This window comes from Brienomyrus brachyistius, chromosome 11 (genome assembly GCF_023856365.1).
Source record: "Brienomyrus brachyistius isolate T26 chromosome 11, BBRACH_0.4, whole genome shotgun sequence".
Classification (NCBI taxonomy): Eukaryota; Metazoa; Chordata; class Actinopteri; order Osteoglossiformes; family Mormyridae; genus Brienomyrus; species Brienomyrus brachyistius.
In genome coordinates, this window is record NC_064543.1 from 13,143,483 (window position 1) to 13,163,078 (window position 19,596).

The 19,596-nt window shown below is 44.8% G+C and overlaps 2 protein-coding genes across 4 annotated transcripts in view; one reads left to right on the plus strand and one right to left on the minus strand.

The window, feature by feature from the left end:
• Positions 1-8,017, minus strand: part of LOC125704034 (leucine-rich repeat-containing protein 49) — a 33,683-nt gene extending 25,666 nt beyond the window's left edge. For 2 of the 3 annotated variants that reach the window (XM_048969320.1, XM_048969318.1), the window contains exons 1-8: positions 7,478-8,017; positions 7,001-7,072; positions 6,719-6,794; positions 6,409-6,633; positions 6,163-6,265; positions 5,395-5,598; positions 3,693-3,759; positions 790-933 (exon numbers count right to left, since the gene is read on the minus strand). In XM_048969320.1, the coding sequence (XP_048825277.1) occupies positions 790-933; positions 3,693-3,759; positions 5,395-5,598; positions 6,163-6,265; positions 6,409-6,633; positions 6,719-6,794; positions 7,001-7,072; positions 7,478-7,531 (945 nt within the window). In that variant the 5' untranslated portion in view covers positions 7,532-8,017. The remainder of the gene's footprint in view (positions 1-789; positions 934-3,692; positions 3,760-5,394; positions 5,599-6,162; positions 6,266-6,408; positions 6,634-6,718; positions 6,795-7,000; positions 7,073-7,477) is intronic. The other variant, XM_048969319.1, reaches the window with a different exon arrangement.
• A 4,058-nt stretch (positions 8,018-12,075) lies between these two features.
• On the plus strand, positions 12,076-16,483 carry LOC125704035 (la-related protein 6-like). The gene is made up of 3 exons (XM_048969321.1): positions 12,076-12,920; positions 13,844-14,060; positions 14,492-16,483. Exons 1-3 carry the CDS (start codon positions 12,202-12,204, stop codon positions 15,605-15,607), a joined length of 2,052 nt encoding a protein of 683 aa, XP_048825278.1. The 5' UTR covers positions 12,076-12,201; the 3' UTR covers positions 15,608-16,483.
• Positions 16,484-19,596: the final 3,113 nt, after the last annotated feature.

Below are 19,596 nucleotides of genomic sequence, written 5' to 3' on the forward strand. Positions count from 1 at the left end.
TGCAGTTCTGCAGAGATTGCTGACCTGTGGACAGGCCTTCACAGCTTAACACACCATAATACTTTTCTTGACCAAACTCCACACACCAATGGTATCGCTGTGCAGAAGATATTGCTGGCATGCTTGTGCTTATATCTTCTCTGCAGGGATTCGATTGGTGTGTGGAGTTCGGCACAAGGAAATAGTTCCGTCATTAAACTTTTCACTATGAAGTCTGTGGATTATCTTGAGCAAATTTGAATTTTTCAAATGCAGTTTTTGGCGCTTGAATCAATACACTAAGAATGCCATATTCACTCTCATATTCAAGAATGTGATTAATGCATGATAAAGAAATCTCACTTTCTCCCATTCATTATAGTTTTCTTGTTGGATAATATTCCTTCCCCTTCAGAGTGAATATGTTTGAGTATGAAAATGTGTTCTATTTGAATATTTCATCGGAATTATAATTGTTTATTTATTAGCAAGTATTTACATACAAGGAGTTTATTTTGGCTGTCATGCAAAACAATCAAGGACAATTAAAACAATATGATAAATAATGTATAGATAATGTGCAATGTAGCAGCAGATTGGGTGGATGCACTGAGGGGACACAGACAAAACCATTGGCTGCTGATGAGCCCTACTGCTCAAATGCACAAAAATGTGTCAGTGTTCAAGGGGGCGAATACTTTCCAAAGCTGCTGCATATCAGCCCTACCCACTGCCTACCTCTCAGGCCCTGCCAGAGTAGATCAGAACCCCTCCCCCCCCAAAAGCCAGCCACATCTCCCACACTCTCACCACACTAGAGATGCAGTTCCGCCGCAAGTTGAGTTCAGTCAGGGCGTCCAGGCCCTGCAGGTTGTCCACCCTGGAGATGTAGTTCCCTGCCAAGTTTAAAACGCGCAGCTCTGACAGGTGGGAGACGTTCTCTATCAGCGTGATCTGAGAAGAAACACGAGCAAAAGAGAGCGATATATCAAACACGAGATCGGAGGTGGAAGACTGCAGGAAAGCGTCGGCACCAGGAGTCATTATGGAGGAAGAGGGGAGGAGGAGAAAGCAGGATGACTGCACTGACATGTCTAAAAGGGAAAGGTCATTATTTACATCATGATGACTTGGATGGGGAATTATTGTTTTCTGGTTGCCCAATAAAGCAGAACAGAGCAGCACCGCCTGCCGAAGGTTTCATTCAACTAAAACAGTTCCGATAGTGAGCAGAAAGTCGGCTATATTTACAAAAACCACAAAGTGAGGGCAGTCTTGTATTTATGAAACTAGTATATTTGTGCATTTTTTCAGACGAACAACTTGAGAGAGTCCATTACCCCCCAGATAAAAGCTCACTGGTACAAAGGTTCCACTATATAAAAGATGCTTTTCCTAATTTGCCGTGTAAGAAATAAGATTATTGGTGAACTCGCAGGACTACAAGGAGGAGCGTGTTTCCAGTGACAACTGATTAAAATGTATGAAGACACTGATTATACATCCTGGGTTATTCATAATACAGAATGCTCCGCTTAGCCGCATCATTCCTGGAATAATCACTAAAAATGGGAAGCGGCATTAGTAAAATATGAACAAGTCCCCCTATGAGCAGGATGGAGTCTGGGCTTTCTGTAGGATCAGAATTTCAGGACCTCTTATGAACACGATGAAGGAAGACAGGAAACCTGAGAGGATCCAAACTCAAAATCCCTCACTGGAGCTCAGCACAGCAGACAGCAGTCAGATCAAAACACAGGAACCTGGGACTATAGAAACCTCCAACGGGATTCCAGAGTTAACCTTCATGTACCTGTGCACAAAGGAAAATCAGGTGTGAACTAAAGCCTCTACTAGAATCACCTCAGTATTCCCAGTGACCGTCCAATACACTCGTGCATTTTTTGACTCAGCTACAAATACATCTCGTATAGCTAATCAATATCTCACTGACTTTTTTAAACAAATTAAGTTAGTTAGGTGTGCTGGAGATAAAACCTAATAAATACATGCAATGGCTGGGGTGCCCCTGAGTCTTGGAACTGAAGCCGTGTTCTTCCAGTTGTCCAACAAGATGCCAGTAAGAAGAAGGAAAGACATTTTTACTAGCTTTTATTGTGGTATTCATAATTTGCATATCTTCTAATATAATATTGTACTTTTTGTTCTGAGTAAATGTGCACATACAACCCAGATAAATACCTTTCAAAATTCCTTTAGACTGCCTAAGACTTTTGCACAGTACTGTATGTTGCCATTGTATCAATGTGCTGAATATTCAGCTGGTTAACAATAAGGAGACTGGCAATTCCTGAAGATCTAAACCGGCATAGGGCAGAGACGCATTTACCATCTTGTAGTGCAGACCATAGCTGCAGACGCTGTATGTATGCAGTTCTCATTTGTACCGATCACATCACTAAGAGTAGCAAGGGTCAGCAAGAAGCCCATCACCCAGTTTGAGGGCTGCTGGACTGTCACCAGCACTGTGCAGATTAAAGTATAAACGAACCCCTGTCAGAGTAAACCAACAATTTTGTTCATGTCACTGAGGCACGTTGAAGGGGAGACATGAGATCGGGGAGGAGATCTCCGTCTGAGGTTGCCGTGGGTGATGGACATCCCATTACAAAGTGCCGGAACAGGCTTCTCAATGCATTCTTTTCTCCTTAGGAGAACCTCCCAAGGCTGCTGTCAAACGTGACCCCAGAATGTGGGACGGTAGCCTGCAGCCAGGGACCCTTTGAGTCCTCACAAATTCCACACTCGCACAACTTCCTGTTCAGCACTAAACTGTTTCAATTACACCTCTCTTCTGGGGCAGGCCAGGTTGCTAGGATTGCAAAATGTTGAATGGCACAAAAAGAAGAAACAAAACTTGTATGTGGGAAGAAGTGGAAAACTGTAAATTTACGTGTTTAGCAGATGCATTTGTCCAAGGCATCATACAAAGGAGGATGAGAGAGCAGGAACAGACAGGGCCCTTGGAGCACCTGGACTTAAGGGTCACGCTCCAGAGCTCAATGGTGAAATCTCAGTCATGGGGAATGAACCGACGACCTATTGATCATGGGAAAAGAGTCCTAACCCACAGAGTCACACATATGCAGATGTGCAATTGCCTTCCATTTTGTTTGTTTTTTATGTAAACCTTCCATAGCTGAAAAGCTTGCAAACCCAGAAATTGGGTCTGTGATCAGCTGCCCTGCTGAAGAGATTCCATAGCAGTCAATGGTAATGAATAGATGTGATTTCTACTCATTGGAGACTACGGGCTGCTGGGAACTCCTGCTTGGCAAAGAAGCGATGGATAATAGGAGCTGCTTGGCCAGCATTTGCTGATGGGGTACGGTGGGCTAGCCTGCGTGGGAGGCCTCACTGGGAGGGCATAGTGGGCCTCCTGTAACTTAGAGGTGTCAGGAAGCCAGGGTTCGACCCTGGCAATGCCCGCGGAATAATCCGGCTCAAAGGGAGCCTTGTACAACATGCCGGGCACTGGGCTGGAACTAAACCACACAGAATTAAGAGCTGTAAGAACAGGAACTCGGAGGATAAAGAGGGTATCGAAAGTATAGTGCATATACGCTAACCAATATATCAATTATATTTAAATTTTGAAGGACCCCTTTTACTGGGCAATGCACCATGGCAGCATGCATATTCAGGTATGATGTACATCAAGATGCAACAGAACCACGGCAGGCTGAACAAACCTGGTTCCCATGCAAGTCCAGAACATCCAAATTCATGAGATTATCCAAGCTGCAAATCCTCTTGATTCTGGAAAAAAAAAAATATATATATATATATATATATGCGGTAAAGCGAACTGATTTATCGGAATCAGACTGGTAAAATAGAGACAGCGATTGTATTGCCATGGTAGTGAAATGTCACATTTACATTCACATCCCATATAAAAGCACCTATTCACATTTAAACAGTATATGTAGATTGCATGCCCGCGGCTGTTGTCGGAAAGAAAGGCAAAAAAAGACCAAAGGGCTAGCTTGTCGCGCTTGCTACAGACTGTTTACCAAGTGTCCCCCATTTGCACAGAACAAGGCCCCCCTTAGAGATACTGACGAAGGGGCCGGACAGCAGAAAGGAGCCACATTCTCCCTGGGAGGCACTCGGCAACCTACTGAACACGTATTAGAAGCCATCAGATCCATCCTCACGAAGCTTATCGTGTCAATCAAAGCCCCTCCTCACCGTCATCTACAATTAACACTGGCGGTGTAAAACAAGCAGAGGAATGTTTGCGGTGTGCGTGCGAGGTTCTCTCAGGCAAGGAGGAGGCCGGGAAAGGCTCCACGCCTTTATCAGGCAGGCAGGTAGGGGGTGGGGGGGTGGGGTTTGATTCTTGCTACAGTTCCAGTCAAAACCCAAACCCACGGTATGCGCCTCATGAAAGACATCAGTAACTGCTCGAGGTAACTGCACTGAAACTAAAATTCCACATTTAATAGATCTGGAAAAGGGCCAGAGTGAGTTGAGGACATTCCTCATGGAATCCACCTCCATGATTAGTGACTGCTAATCTTTTGTGTTCCGACTCTCAGACTTAATGCCAGATCGGATTTCCAAGGAGGCTTATATGCATAAGTAACAAAAGCAAAATATTTTTACACATCTTGTTAGGCGTCACTCCATTCCGGAAATATATATTAAGCTGGTAAAAATTCCAGAATTTTGCTTAAAATCGCTAAGCGACAGCGTAAAGGTGAGCATCCCCGGGTATGTGTAGAAGACTAGTAGAGTAAGCTAGTCCTTTGTAAACAAAATTAATAAATTACTAAGATTTTTTTCTCGAAATCAGCTGAGGAACCCCCTAAAATAATTAGCACCATCTAAGACTTTTGACCAGGGTTCCTTGTACCTCTGATTTGGGATTGTAGTCTATGGAGCCAAGTTGATGCTTCCGTTCCGGACAGGGCGTACGATGAAATGGACGCATGTTGGAATAGGATAATCGCACTGACTTTTTGGTGTGAGAATAAGACTGGGAGGTGCATGTGAGGTTGGGATGGTCACACGGCAACACAGTACAGTTCTTCCCCATAGCAACAACCGTACAGCATGCGGCATATACTAAGTAACATTGCAGTGCCGGGCATGCAGCCCTCCAACATTTATTTTCAGATATATTTACTTTAGACAGACAGACAGACAGATGGAAGATGCTGTCATATGTGCAATTCATTGTTAGTCACAAGTTAGGGGAGAGTCTGCATTTGACTGACCTGCATCCTCCATAACCACCAATTACATGCACGGCTTCCCAGCAGGCAGTGCAATTAGCTTTTTATAGCCTTCCAGCTAAATTATACATATGCCATCATAAAACAATCAATTAATTATGGGGTACATATTACAAGGACTAGGCCAACTCCTTTTTCCCTTCCTTCACACCTGTTACTTCCCAGCAGGAGCACCCGCAGAGAGGTGAGGCCCGAGATGCCGGACATTTCAGCCACACGGTTGTCATACATGTCCAGGATCATCAGGCACCGCAGGTGGGACAGGTTCCGGATCTGGTAGATGAGGTTGTGCTGGAGATTGAGGAGACGCAGCCTCTCACCACCTTCCACTAGGGGGCACTTCTCCAGACCACGCCTATTTCAGAAAAACATATTTAGAACTTCAGGCTCTGCCCTTTGTGGTAACAGTGGAGAGTGACGTGTGCAGAAGTGGCTATGTTACTGATCTGAAGATCAATGGTATGCAACTGTAAATTTTTAGGAATCATAATTGCTCATTAAATCCAGTAATTTCATTCTTTATTGTTTAAAGCTGTTCTACACTAATTGAAAACATGAACATTCAGACCCTTAGCGTGTAAACAGCAGTTCCAACTTCCAGAAAACATGGTTACTTTTAAAAACAGTTTTACTGCTACCTGCAGGCAAAATATAGACATTGCACTAAATTCCTAGATGTAAAATGGACAATTTACCCATATAAACATCAATACTGAATTTAATATATGTAATCTGCTTAAATTAAGACACTCATCAAAACTTTCATATACTGTAGATTAACTATAAACTATGACACAATCTTTTATATAACTATGAACATTCATTCTGTTTTCTTAACTGTATTGCGGGGTTTTTGGCACAGAGAAAAGCCCCGTAAATCATCCAGCCTGTGTAGATTAACATCAAGACCTTCATTTACCTGTCTAAGTCCAGGCGCTCTGGGTAGTGGGCACAGTCATCCTGGGAACAGAGGCTCTTGGGGAAACTGGGAACTGAGGTCTCCAGAAAAGGTGCTACATCACCTGATACAGGAGCAGCACAGACATTTAAGTCTCCAGGGGCTTATGAATCATTCTCTCAACTTAAATGTCCTTTTCAAACTACAATTGTATGCCAGTGCTTTCTCGCATAATGCTTCATAGCCAGAAGAGTGATCTCAGCGTACCTGTGGGAAGGGTGTTGCTCGGGGCATAAACGGACCCCACGCCGTGTGCTCCATGGGCAGGCCTGGCTCTGTATGCTGGGGGAACTGCGTCTGCTGTCAGCCTCGGGTAACTGCGGGGGGTAACAGCAGGAGGGGGCAAAAAAGCTCGCTCCAAGCCCACGGATTCAAAAGCCAGCGCAGGTGCTCGTGTGCCCCTTCTGTCACAGGGAGCAGGGCGCCTGCTTTCTGCAATGAACCAGCTAGAGATTATAAACCGCAACGCGTGCCATGATTTTATTACACTTCTCAAAAGGGACTGTTGAGATGATACCTTGTCGTAGGTTGGTCACCTTCAGGGAGTCAATAGAAAGGTCTCGAGAAGCATCTTTAGGGAACCGAGAGTCCAGCTAAAAGATAAATAAATAAAATGCATAGCCGGATATGAGACATTGAAACTTGCTTAGAAAATACATTTTATTTTCTGTTGTTGCCTTTATTTAGTCAGTATTTTTAAGTAAGTTCTAACAGAGACCAAATAATTAAAATGCATTTCGAAATTATTCATTATGGATATAATTGCAAAAAAGAGTATCAATTACTGAAATATATTCACCTGTCTCTGGACATGTCTCTCTGGTAAAAGTGAATTTAAGGCTGCCAGTTGTAATTTGTAGCTGTTTGTCTGCTGGAAATATTGTGAAAGAAGTTGAATTAAAATAAAAGGTAAATTGTGTGTAAATACAACTGGTGCCTGCACATGGACACTGTAACTTAATATGTACCTCAGAACCGAATACGTGTCTTCCAAGCTTTTATTTCGTTTTATTTTCCCCATATTTCGTATGATAAACTCACACATGCATCTACGTGTAAGTCCGCCAAGCTAGATGTCGTTGTTGTCTAATAAAACTGGTTATTTAATTATTTAAACGTTTTGAATTATCATACGTTGTGTGTTCTCTCTCCAGGAAGCTTCTGAAATATTAATTTAAATGTGATGACATATGACTAAATGTTCACAATAAAATGCAAAATTCAGGTTATTATTTATTCATCGTAACTTAAAAAAAACATGCATGGTAAAACTCACCGCTTGATTGAGAATTCGAGCCGTATGACTGCTCTGACGCTTATAAGGCCGCATTACAAACTTGACTTAAAAACATTAAAAGTAACACTGTCTTTTCTATATTTCTTTAAAGTCAAGCAAGATGTTTAATCTTTGATATACCTACATAACCAATGTTCAGAAAATTCTGTTACCATGGGCTTACAGTCCATCATTTATATCTTTTCAACCCCATTAAGCTTAAATATTGTTTCGGGTATTTTGCCGTAGCAACGGAGATATTTTGTTGTTGGTAACCGCGACATCCTGTGTTACCGCCGACATCTTCCGGAAGGAACACGGTGCGAGTACGAATCGTTATGGAATCATTAAATCAAGGTGGTGACATTATTTTAATGAAACTGAAACTCCCGTGCTGTCTGGGTTGGCTCCGGGTATGAAGATGGATGTACTGTAGTTAGATCATCTAATAGAATACATATATCTAGACCTATATTTCACTTTGTTAATCAAAATAAAACGATATTAAAACAGTAAACAGTAAATGTTTGAGCAAATATTTTCTAATCAAATAATTTTCAATCAAGTATTTTGAAGCTAAAACCTTTCCCCATCATCAATACTTTGACCAATGAATGGCAAAGTCGAAGGTGTATTATCTTTATTCATATAAACATTAAAGCTGGTAATGGGCTCATAACCTAGCAGTGTAAGTTATGTTAGATATCTGGCTTAGAACTGTAACAATTCTGTTTAGCCGTCTAGAGTAAGTTTTCATAACATCGACTGTTAAATGTAATAACCAAACCTAATTCTGGCAACTAATTCCATATGTACCAATAAGTAATATATGTACCAATAACTCCTAGACTAACCTTCAGTCACACCAGAGACTGCGCTGATCAGGTGGCTGAGGTCTCCTCAGACATCTTCAACACATCACTGAGCCAGATGATCGTCCCAGCATGCTTCAAATCCACCACCATCATCCCAGTGCCAAAGCAGTCTTCAGTCTCCTGCCTGAATGACTACTGTCCCATCGCTCTGACACCCATCACCATGAAGTGCTTCGAAAGACTCGTCATGTCACAGGTGAAAAGCAACCTCCCCTGATCACTGGACCCGCTACAGTTTGCCTATCGCACAAATAGGTCAACCGAGGACGCCATATCCACCGCACTTCACCTTTCCCTCTCTCATCTGGACAATAAAGACTCTTACGTGCGACTACTGTTCATAGACTTTAGTTCAGCCTTCAACACCACCATTCCACAAAGACTGTGTATGGGATTGGGACTGAGCACCTCACTCTGCAACTGGATTCTGGATTTTCTCTCAGAGAGGCCTCAGTCTGTCCGAATCGGCAACAGCGTTTCCAGCACCATCAGACTGAGCACAGGTGCTCCTCAGGGCTGCGTTCTCAGTCCACTTCTTTTCACACTCCTGACCCATGACTGCACCGCCCTGCACAGCTCAAATCAACATCATCAAATTTGCAGACGATACGACGGTGGTGGGGCTCATCAGCAACAACGATGAGTCGGCGTACAGAGACAAGGTCCAGCAGCTGTCCACGTGGTGCAGTGAGAACAACCTGTCGCTGAATGTGGACAAAACCAAGGAAATGGTTGTCGACTTCAGGAGACCTCGCCCCAGCCACACACCACTCAGCATCCACGGTTCCACAGTTGAGATGGTAAAAAACACCAAGTTCCTGGGAGTTCACATCTCAGACGACCTCACCTGGATGACCAACACCACCTCCATCACCAAAAAGGCCCAGCAACGTCTCCACTTCCTGAGACGGCTTAAGCGAGCCAACCTCCCACCTCCCACCCTCACCGTGTTCTACAGGGGCACTATAGAGAGCGTCCTGACCAGCTGCATCTCCGTCTGGTTCGGAAACAGCACGGTCTCCGATAACCGACGGCTTCAAAGGATCGTCAAAGCAGCTGGGAACATCATTGGTGCGTCTCTCCCATCGTTGCAAGACATCTTCAACAAGAGCTGCATCAGGAGGGCCTCCTGCATCGTGCTTGACTCCTCTCATCCTTCACATGGACTCTTCACACTCCTCCCATCTGGCAGACACTATCCTAGGTCAGGACTCGATCTTCCAGGCTGCGGGATATCTTTTTCCCACAAGCCATTAGACTCTGCTACAAGCATTTTTGCACTTCTGCCACTTATTTGCACATTTTCCATATATAACTATTGTAACCTCAGTTGTAAATCTACCTCTATCTCCAAGTATAGTGTATACCTTATATTTATTTACTTTGTTTACCACGTGCCTATTTGTTACATGTCTCTCTCGTCTGCACTGAAAAAAACTGGAGCCACGTCATCTCCTCTCTATGTATACCTGTACAGTATATAGCAGAGATGACAATAAAATTTACTTTGAAGTCTGAACGGAGTGAATGCCATACATGCGCACTGCATTTTTAACTAATTATAAATCCATATACCGGCGAAACAATACCTATTTCTACCTAAAATTTATATGAGACGGTTCAATGAAAACAGCTAGCCCTGTGGTTAAGAATATGCACGTGTCAAACTATACTACACTAGTTTTGGTCCCTTAATTGAGCAAAGAATTTAATACAAGTTGTCCTGGTCAAGTTTCCAGTTGCTTAACGTCATGAAATTGTAAGTAAATTTAAATAATTAAGCTAATCAAATTTTTAAATCGTTTCTGTTTGAAACGGTCGTACACAATCCATTTCAAAGTGAGATTACATCAGCACGACCAGTCATGAAGTAGGCTTATCGCAAATATAACCGCAATATAATCTTGCGTTAACTAAAAGTATCAAAATAGCTGGATAACATCTTTTTAAGTTGACACACACACACACACACACACACACACACACACACACACACAAAACATATGATAGTCTCTTCACTGGGTTGGCATTTACCTTTACCTTCTGTCGACCTGTGTGCTATTAAAAAAATACTGCGACTCCATAATGATCGCGCAAAAATGGAGTCACCAAATGATTAAGCATCACATCGCCCACGGCCTCTCAGTGTGTTAGCAGAAGTTGTGGCACTAACTCCAAACTCTCCCCGGCCAATCAACAGGACATCCGCCACGTCAAATTCCTTGTACAACTCATTGTTCATTCATCAACTTCTCTCTTCATAAATGCAGCATGATTGACGATTATTCACTTTTATGCATGCATGGAATCAGTCATCCAGAATATGTAGATATAATCCTGTGTTTTCCCCATTTTTACAATGAATAGACTCTGCTCCGATATGCTAAACTTACATAAGTTATTATAGCATTCCCTCTGACAGGAAGCATGCTATCTGTTATGCTTGATATGTTCCACGCGTTGGTCTTGTGGTACTTCAAGTAGATCATGTGAATCACAAAGAGACCATGTGCCGCGAAGACACCGGCGTGAACAAAACTGCGTCGGTTGCATTGTGTAACATATAGGCAAACCGGCCTGCCTGAGCGATCCTGGATATAGAAATCTATAAATAGCTCATCTGACTCAGAGGGAAAACGTAACAAGTGCCTCCGGTGAAACGCGGCATTCAGCGAACGACAGTAAGACACAATGCACGCCTCACAAAGCACGGAGATTTAACAAAACAGCGTCAGTGAAAGGAACCGCGGAATGTGGGAGTGAGAGACGGAGCTGTAGATAAGAGACGGAGATAAACCGAACATACATAACATAGAACATTTGTGTGTATAATATATATATATATATATATATATATATATATATATATATATATATATATATATATATATAAACCTGCGATGAGGAGAGTGGGAATTAAGGGAATTCTCCGCCCCCCTGGATCGACACCCGGGTGGGAGGTGGGGGGGGGAGGTGTGGTCTCCTGTTAAGATGGAAGTGATTTTGCCTCTCAGCGCCACTATGGATAGCTTGACAACTACCACTGACCCGATTTTTTTTTTTGTGACACGCCTCCACCAAAACCCACACGCTTCACCTCCATAAAACAGAGCAGCAGATTCAGTCACCGACCACTGAAAGAGGCGTTTTATTCTTTTTTCACTAAAAGGCAGAGACACCACAACACATGCAACGGAAAACTGCAGATCTGTATCAGCAATATCAGACAGCAAAGGAGAAAGTAACCTGGGCAGCTGAATGACCCATTTTTTCACGTTTACACTCACCAGGCGCATCTGTGTCATCAACAGGGGGGGGGGGGGTGAGAGGGGGCAGGACACTCACAACACACTGATGTTACTGGGGCTCCGTGTCAGTTGGTGGTGGGTGGGCAGCCTTTGCGTGGGGGCTTGACATAAGGGATGTATCATCTCACACCATGGAAGAGGGCAACCACACACAATGACCAGATCAGTCATGTCCAACTCCAAGACTGTCTGTCACAAAAAAACACTAACAAAAACCATAACAGCATAAGATAATAAACCACAGCACAAGCAGATAAAAACAGAACAGTAATTCAAGTGCAGTTCCTCGTCCTTAAAATAGAAATATTTCCGCCACCCGTCCGTCCTGAATGTTAAAGCCTATTATTCAATTTACAGATTTAGAAAACCTTATCCGTGCCGTCGCCAATGATTGGCACAGCGCTTCCCTCTGATTGCCCTCCATTGATGCCACTTAAAATGGAGGATTTACTTTATTACTTAGTTATAAAGAAACCACTTAACCGACAGTTAGGTCTTTAAGGAAGCAAAAAGAAAGAAAAAGAAAAAAACAGAGAGGAGCATGCATGCGCTGATATGCGTGTTTTTGCGCTGCCTTTCTTTGCTCGTTCCATCCCCTTGGTGGCGTGGGGATGAGTGCGGGGAGGCGGCATGGCCCAATCCCAGAGCCCGTTTCAAAGGGAAAAAGCCTCTTACACATCAGGAAGTGAGAGCGCAAGACACGTCCCTCCCCTTCGCCTCCGCCGCTCCTAGTCTTGTCTCGCCGGCCACTGGCCCCGCGTCGCCCCGGGGCTCTCCGTGGGGCAGGATCTGGGAGCTGTGGCGAGCAGCGGAGCGCGTCTTGGTCGTCCCCGTCCACCTCTACCGGCGGCGTTGTCGAAGGGGACGATCGGCGGACACCCCGTATCCTCCCGATCGCAGCTCGGCCGCTGACAGGGGCGGCATCGGGCGAAGCGCGGCGGTGGCGACGGGGAGCGAGCGAAGCGCCTGCGGAGAGGAAGCGGACAGTGCGGCGGAGGCACAAGCGTTAACGGCGGGCAGCATGAGCGCCATAGCGGCGGCAGCTGCCATCCCCGACTGCGCCGAGCCCACGCCGAATGCAGATGACCGAAACGTCTCCACTGACTGTCAGCTGCAAGAGATGGGCACTCGGGTGCGGATAACGGTGGCCATTCAAGCGGCTGAGGATGAGGATCCCGGGGAGGAGACGCAGACGAACCACCTGGACTTACCCGGAGGCAGCTGCAGCGAGGACGACTTTGGCAGATCGGATAAACACGGGTAATTTAAACAATGCATAACTTTTTTTTTAACATCGCAAAAACCCCCCCAAAGATTAGGTTGCCCCATTGCTTGAGTTTCAGAACTATTTTGATCGTGGTATTGAATGAGCAGGACTATGGTAACGTTATGACTTGTGCAACTGAAAATATTCGTATTGTTAAACCTTAAGTATATGTAAGATTAACCTCATTGACGTAAGTAATCAAATGGGCTTGCTGAATTAAGTCTGCAGCCTCATCTTAGACTTGTTGCTTAATAGCCTTGCGTCATGTCCTGCTATGCATTTCGTATTAATAGCTGACAGTACCGAAATACACTACGTGCGTTGCGTGTATTTTTGTATTACATTTCCTATTTCTTTGTAGTGTAGTCATCTCAAGTACACAACCTCTTTTCAATTTCTTACCTCGAGGTCAGGGCTTTGAGTTGAATCAAGGGGAAAAACCTATTTAGACAGAATGCATTCAGTGTAATTAGATTTTGCTGAGTATTTTCCCTGTACCTAAGGGGAAGTATATCATGAGTCACGTCTGGACAGATCTGACCTGAATGGTGCCGCTTTTATGAGTATCTGCGTGGGAGTTCTCCCGACAGTCTGTGGATGAGAGGTTTTCCCCTTTATACACAATTTCAAAAAGCTTAACTCCATGGCATGCTTTCTCCTATAACCTGCGGTAATGCACTGGATCCACCTAGGCAGTTGGAGTAGAGCTTCCTGGGGGGGGAGGGGGAGATGGTGAGTCATCCACTCAAGTCCAATTTAGAACTTGATTGCTTTTTGGTAGTAAACCTGTGGATGGATTCATTAGATAAATTCAATATGAACTGCTTTGCAGCTCAATAGTTTTCCAATGTTTTGTGTGTAGCACTTCATGCGTATAATGGGTCAGAGGTAACCTTTTGTTTGGGCTTTTTCAAAGCGGTGTGGGCACAAGTGGTGGGGAGATGGAGGAGGAAGAAGAGGAAGAGGAGGAGAGCTGGGTGCCGCCGGATGCAGAACTGATGCAGAAGCTGGTGGCCCAGATCGAGTACTACCTGTCTGATGAGAACCTGGAGCATGATGCTTTTCTGCTGAAACATGTCCGCCGCAACAAGCTGGGCTACGTCAGCGTCAAGCTGCTCACCTCCTTTAAGAAGGTACCTCCCGACAGCCACGCCCACCCTGTCACGAGACTGACCAATGGGCTGAAGCCTTAGATGACATTGGAATTTACTGCAGTCTGTTTTTGTCCCTCTGCAGCAAAGGCACTCATCTTGCTACTTCCTGGCATCATAGTTACTGTATCATTTTAATACTGTTTTTAGCTGTATGATATATAAATTTAATGCCAGCATGCAAAGCCTTAAACCTGCTGAGAAAGCCATCTGCAGTAATGACAGAAATGAGTGCTGTGGCATTTCACGCGCAGCTGTGTCCGCTGCAGCGAGAACGAGTCGCATTTGCCAGTAGGTGCTGTTGCTGATCTTGAGAGGGTGTAGCGTCTGTTTCAGGAAGCATGGTTTTCACCGAACAGGATGCTTCTGCGTTTGCGTCAATCTCCTGTGCTGTGCACGGCCTCTCGTTTCAGGTGAAGCACTTGACGCGAGACTGGCGAACGACGGCGCATGCGCTGCGACAGTCTACGCTGCTGGAGCTCAATGAGGAGGGTCGCAAGGTGCGCCGACGCTCAGCGGTGCCCGTGTTTGCCAGCGAGAGCCTGCCCAGCCGCATGTTGCTCCTGAGTGATCTACGGCGTTGGCCTGAACTGGGGACAGCCCTGATGGGAGGGGAAGGGGGTGTGGCTAATGGAGGAGGAGGAGCCGAAGGGGGCGGTACCACCCAACAGGAGCATCCAATGGAGGTGCTGCTGAGGGCCTTTGGAACTTATGGGCCCATCGCCTCTGTGCGTGTCCTGAAACCCGGCAAGGACCTAGCGCCTGACATCAAGAAGCTGAGCGGCCGCTACACCCAGCTGGGCACGGAGGAATGTGCCATTGTGGAGTTCGAGGAGGTGGAAGCCGCTATCCGGGCTCACGAAGCAGTGGGTGGCGGCAGCCTGGGGGTGAAGGTGGTGCTGATTGGGACCAAGCCGCCAAAGAAGAAGGTGACCAAGGAACGGCAGAGGGAGGAGGGCGGCGCCTCCAAGAGCCGCTCCCTGAACAGCCGCGTGCGGGAGCTGCAGTACCAGGGTGACGACTCGGCATGCAGCTCCTCCGAGACGGAGAGCAACCCCACCTCGCCCCGGCTGGCCCGGAAGGCACGTTCCGGCAACAAGCTGAGCCCCACGGGTGGCACCGGTTATCAGCAGAACCACCTGAGCCCCACGGCGTCCCCACGCACCAGCCCCTGGTCCAGCCCGAGGGCCAGCCCCTGCTCCCAGCGACGCGCCCTGTGCACTAACAAGTCTCCCCTGGCCGCGGAGGGCCGTCTAAGCCCCGATTCGGGACGTCGATGGGCGGACTACTCCTCAGACAGCAGTGTGACTCCCTCCGGCAGTCCCTGGGTGCAACGGCGCCGCCAGGTGGCTTCCCAGGAGAACAGCCCATCAGGCAGTCCCATGCTAGGCCGCAAGATTCAGAACGCAGACGGGCTCCCGCCGGGGGTTCTGCGCCTTCCCCGTGGGCCCGATGGCACCCGTGGCTTCCACACTGGCTCCATGGAGCAGCGGTGCAAGGCTGTGGCCCCCCAGACCCCGGCTGTTTGAAGTGACGTGCCATACTTCTTGATGACCCCGACCTTGCCGATTTAACTTTGCAAAAATAACTTCTTCCTACCCCCAGGACGATAGAATATTTTTTATTTTTCTTTTCTATTCCAGTATATAAAGTGGCAGACCCGTACCAGTTCGTTTTTGGTTTGTTTACATGGTGACTTGGTTTGTGACCCGTGATTTATAATGTATCTTTGGCCCAACTGCAAGACTTTCTTTTTCATCCTGGTTTCTGAGAAATCCTAAACTCTTTTCGATGGGGCCATTTACTGATTTCATTGGCTTTTTTTCGTGCAAGAAAGGGACCTCGCCTGACACGCACTTTGTCAGTGTCCATCTCTAGATGGATGGATGGCTTGTTGACGGAAAGCATCAGCGAATCATTTTCCACAGACCTTTTTGCAAATTTGACTTGCTGTTTGAACGACATCCTTTGTCACACCAGCGGGGGACTCTTATCCCCTGCATTTCTTCCTCTTTTGTCTTTTTTTTTTTAAATTGGTGTGACTTTTTTTTTTTTTTTCTTGTGTAGAGGATTGGGAAGGGGGTGGGTGTGGCTTGGTGGTAATTTATAGGCTCAGAGTTGTGACTGGGGGGGGGGGGTGTCATGTCTGATCTGGGCCAATGAAATGTGTATGTGTCCTCTTGTAAAAATAAATACTTTAATTGGCACCTTAAGTCTTCTTGGTCATTAGCAAATGCTTTGATCCATCAGTATTAAGTGTCAGTGTCACTCAATTTATATCCATAGATCTAAAAGCGTTAATTTTTCTGGAAGGTGCAAATGTGCTTTATATGTGAATACTATAGTCTTTAATGGGAAATACCCCTGACACACTGTCTGAAAATAAATGTGGATTACCACTGGCATTGGTTGCATGGTGAAGCTACGGAGCCTTCAGAAGCCAGTTTCCTGGTGTGTGTGTGGTTTTTGCCACTTCTTTCACTTTGGAAAATCATTTTCTGCACATTATTCATGTTAAATAGGCCAGAGAGGTTTGGGGTCCCTGTTCTCACAAGTCTGCTTCTTGTATATCCTATAGTTGAGCAGCAAGTCTAAACAAGATCTAATTTCAGTGACTATAGACCAGGGTTTGCCCGTCTTTTCCAGAAAGGGCCACTGTTTGTAGGTTTTTACTGCATCACTGATTGGCTGAAAATCTCATACTGGGTTCGAACAGCTGACCTAAAGACTATCCATAACCTACATACACACTGGCCCAATGCAGACAAGACCCCTGCTATAGACCATTGAAGAAATCCATAGTGAGACTGACTATTGGGCAGATGAAGCTTTGAAATTCTCTACCATCACCCAGATTTAACTCATGAATCCTGTACAGCTTTGCGTCATTTTCCGACTCTGCAATGCAAAATAGTTTCTCTCAGCACATCCCCAACAGCAATTAGTTTAGCACGCCTAGGTCTGACAAACTCCGGCATTTGTCAGTGACGCAGGTAATGAACATTGAGTCAAACACCCTCCCTTTGTACAGTGCATTGTTAACAGCGTGCTGCATCGCAGTACCTTCAGGCATCCTACGTTTACTTTTAGAATAAAATGCATTTCTTTTATCATAGTACAGGTACCAAGTACAATGGAATTCAATATCTGCATGCCTGTATACAGGCGAGAGAGCTTTGTGTCAGAGCACAGGGCCAGCCAAGGTGCGCACGGAGAGAGAGTACTCTGCTGGTCATGAGATTCAAACTGACAACCTTCCGGACACACCCAGGCAGGAAGCCATAATGACCCCTAACCTGAGAATAAGGTACTCTCGCATCACAGGCAGGAGAACATTGACATAATTGACTCCAAATTATTAGCATATAGAGAAGGCAAAGGTAACTGAAAATCAATAAAAATCACGGTGCAGTTTAAGGAGCCAGCCCACAGTACAGTTCTGCCGCAACAAATGCAATGGATTTGTGAGAGCCACTGCATGTGTTTGTGTGTGTGTTGTGTCATACCGCTGGTGTGACAGTGCGAATGTGGGAGAGGCAGTGTGAAAATCTGTCTCCAGCTCCTTAATCAGAGCATGTTTCTCTCTTGCTTTGACCCTCCCACGTCTGCGTTTGTGTGTAGAGATGGGGAGCTAAAAAAAATGCAGCCACGCCTGTGCAGCATGCGGCAGCTAAACCAAGAACTGATCCCTTCCCTCGAAGTAAAGCTCAACGTAAAAACAGCCGTTCACTACCAACTTGTCGGATTGGAAAGGTCTGCAAACAAAACTGTGAATAAGACAACCCCGTGCCCTCGATGACTAATCTATTTTGGCAGAATGGCGATAATGAGCATATAATAGCCTAAAACTACTTTCTGTCTCGAGGGCTGAAAAGCTCTTTGATATAAAACATAAAAAACTCATAATCGATCAAGGTTCTCTCTCTGTGTTAGAGCCGTGTGACTAAACATGTCGTGTGGAAAGAAATATAGGACAAAATCATCTAAAATATGAAATGTATAATCAACCGTTGGGGAAAACTCCTGAGCTTCCCTCAGCCGCACTATGACCATCATCAGGTCCTTTTAAATCTGTCCCCACAATCTTGGATCCCTTTCACGGTTCTGCATTAGTTTACATACCATAAAGAGTGCTGTCTGTACCCATTACAGAAAAGACAAGGCATTGAAACTGAGTGTCACACACGTCCCCCAAATCTTGTCCCCCAAAGGATTCAAAGCATAATGTCTCGGGGATCCTATACTAGCTCCCTTTCTCACTTTCTTCAGAGGGTTACTGATTTGACGTTTTTCAGAGTTGGAGAGAAAAGCGATATTTTAACCGGCACATTCTGGTAGCGGTGCAGTAAAAGTTCTCCATACCAAACAATTTATATTGTGTACCTACACTGCTAATGAAAGTAATTTCCTGTCATATTCAATGGCTCCACAGAAGATCTGACACAGAACATAAATTAACAATGGTCAAATATCCGAATCAAAACAACATAATATAGTTTATAGTTTGCCAGCCCATGAAACAGAACACAAACTGTCAACTGGCCGTCTTCCAACCAGCCATTGTGTAATAGTATCTGTTGTCGTTACAAGCAGTATGACAGATTGCGGTAAACGTCAAATGTCGAAACAATCTGACGATATTATTATTAAGAAAATAAAATAAGAAAATAGAATTGTTGATATTAAATAAAAATAAGAAAATAAAATATGTACTATTAAGAAAATAAAGGATTATTATTATTATTATTATTATTATTATTAATAATCCAAAAATACTAGTTCTTTACTTTTAAAACTCAAGTGCTCTGGAGAGTGGCTTTCGACTTACTGGCGCCCTCTTGTGATTTGTGCAGCTAGACGGTGACTGAACTTAGCTCTGTAAACAGTAATAATATAGCTGATTAGTTTTCCCCATATGATACAACCAAACTTAAAGACAATAAATTCAAATCCTTGAAGAATATATAACCAGCATGTGATCAAACGTCCACAGCATAATCTATTTAGGGATGATAATTGATTTTTGACATTGCAGTTACATAACACTAAGAACTAAACCTACTCAATCAAAAGTACAAGTTTGTCTACTTTAATGCCTCGTTTCTGAGCGCATGATTCCTCCACTGCATTTTTAAAAAATATTTCAGTGTAGTAAAACTGATTTACAATACTTTCTCACATCAAGTAGGGCGCTGCCAAGCTAATCAACAGCAAAATGCCCTCAATCATAGCAGCACCACGAACCAAACCACGAGTACCATCGACGCCTACATTTCTCCAATCTTCTGTAACACATGCAAATTTGATGGCCTGCAGCGATTTTTACATAGCTAGGGCACGCAGGAGTCACGTTAAAACCATCATTTAGTGGTATATCTACTGGGCAAACCTTGTGTTTCTCCAACATCAAACATTTTAAACATTGGCCACTGCTTCTGGCCAGAAATTCCCACTACGTACACTGGCTTTAAGGTCCCCCCCACCCCAATATTTCTGCTCAGTTATGTAGGTCATCAGA

Coding starts and splice junctions, on each gene's coding strand:
- LOC125704035 (XM_048969321.1), top strand. CDS start 12,202: ATGCATGCGCTGATATGCGTGTTTTTGCGCTGCCTTTCTTTGCTCGTT. Junction 12,921..13,843: donor GGCAGATCGGATAAACACGG/GTAATTTAAACA, acceptor GCTTTTTCAAAG/CGGTGTGGGCACAAGTGGTG. Junction 14,061..14,491: donor TGCTCACCTCCTTTAAGAAG/GTACCTCCCGAC, acceptor CTCTCGTTTCAG/GTGAAGCACTTGACGCGAGA.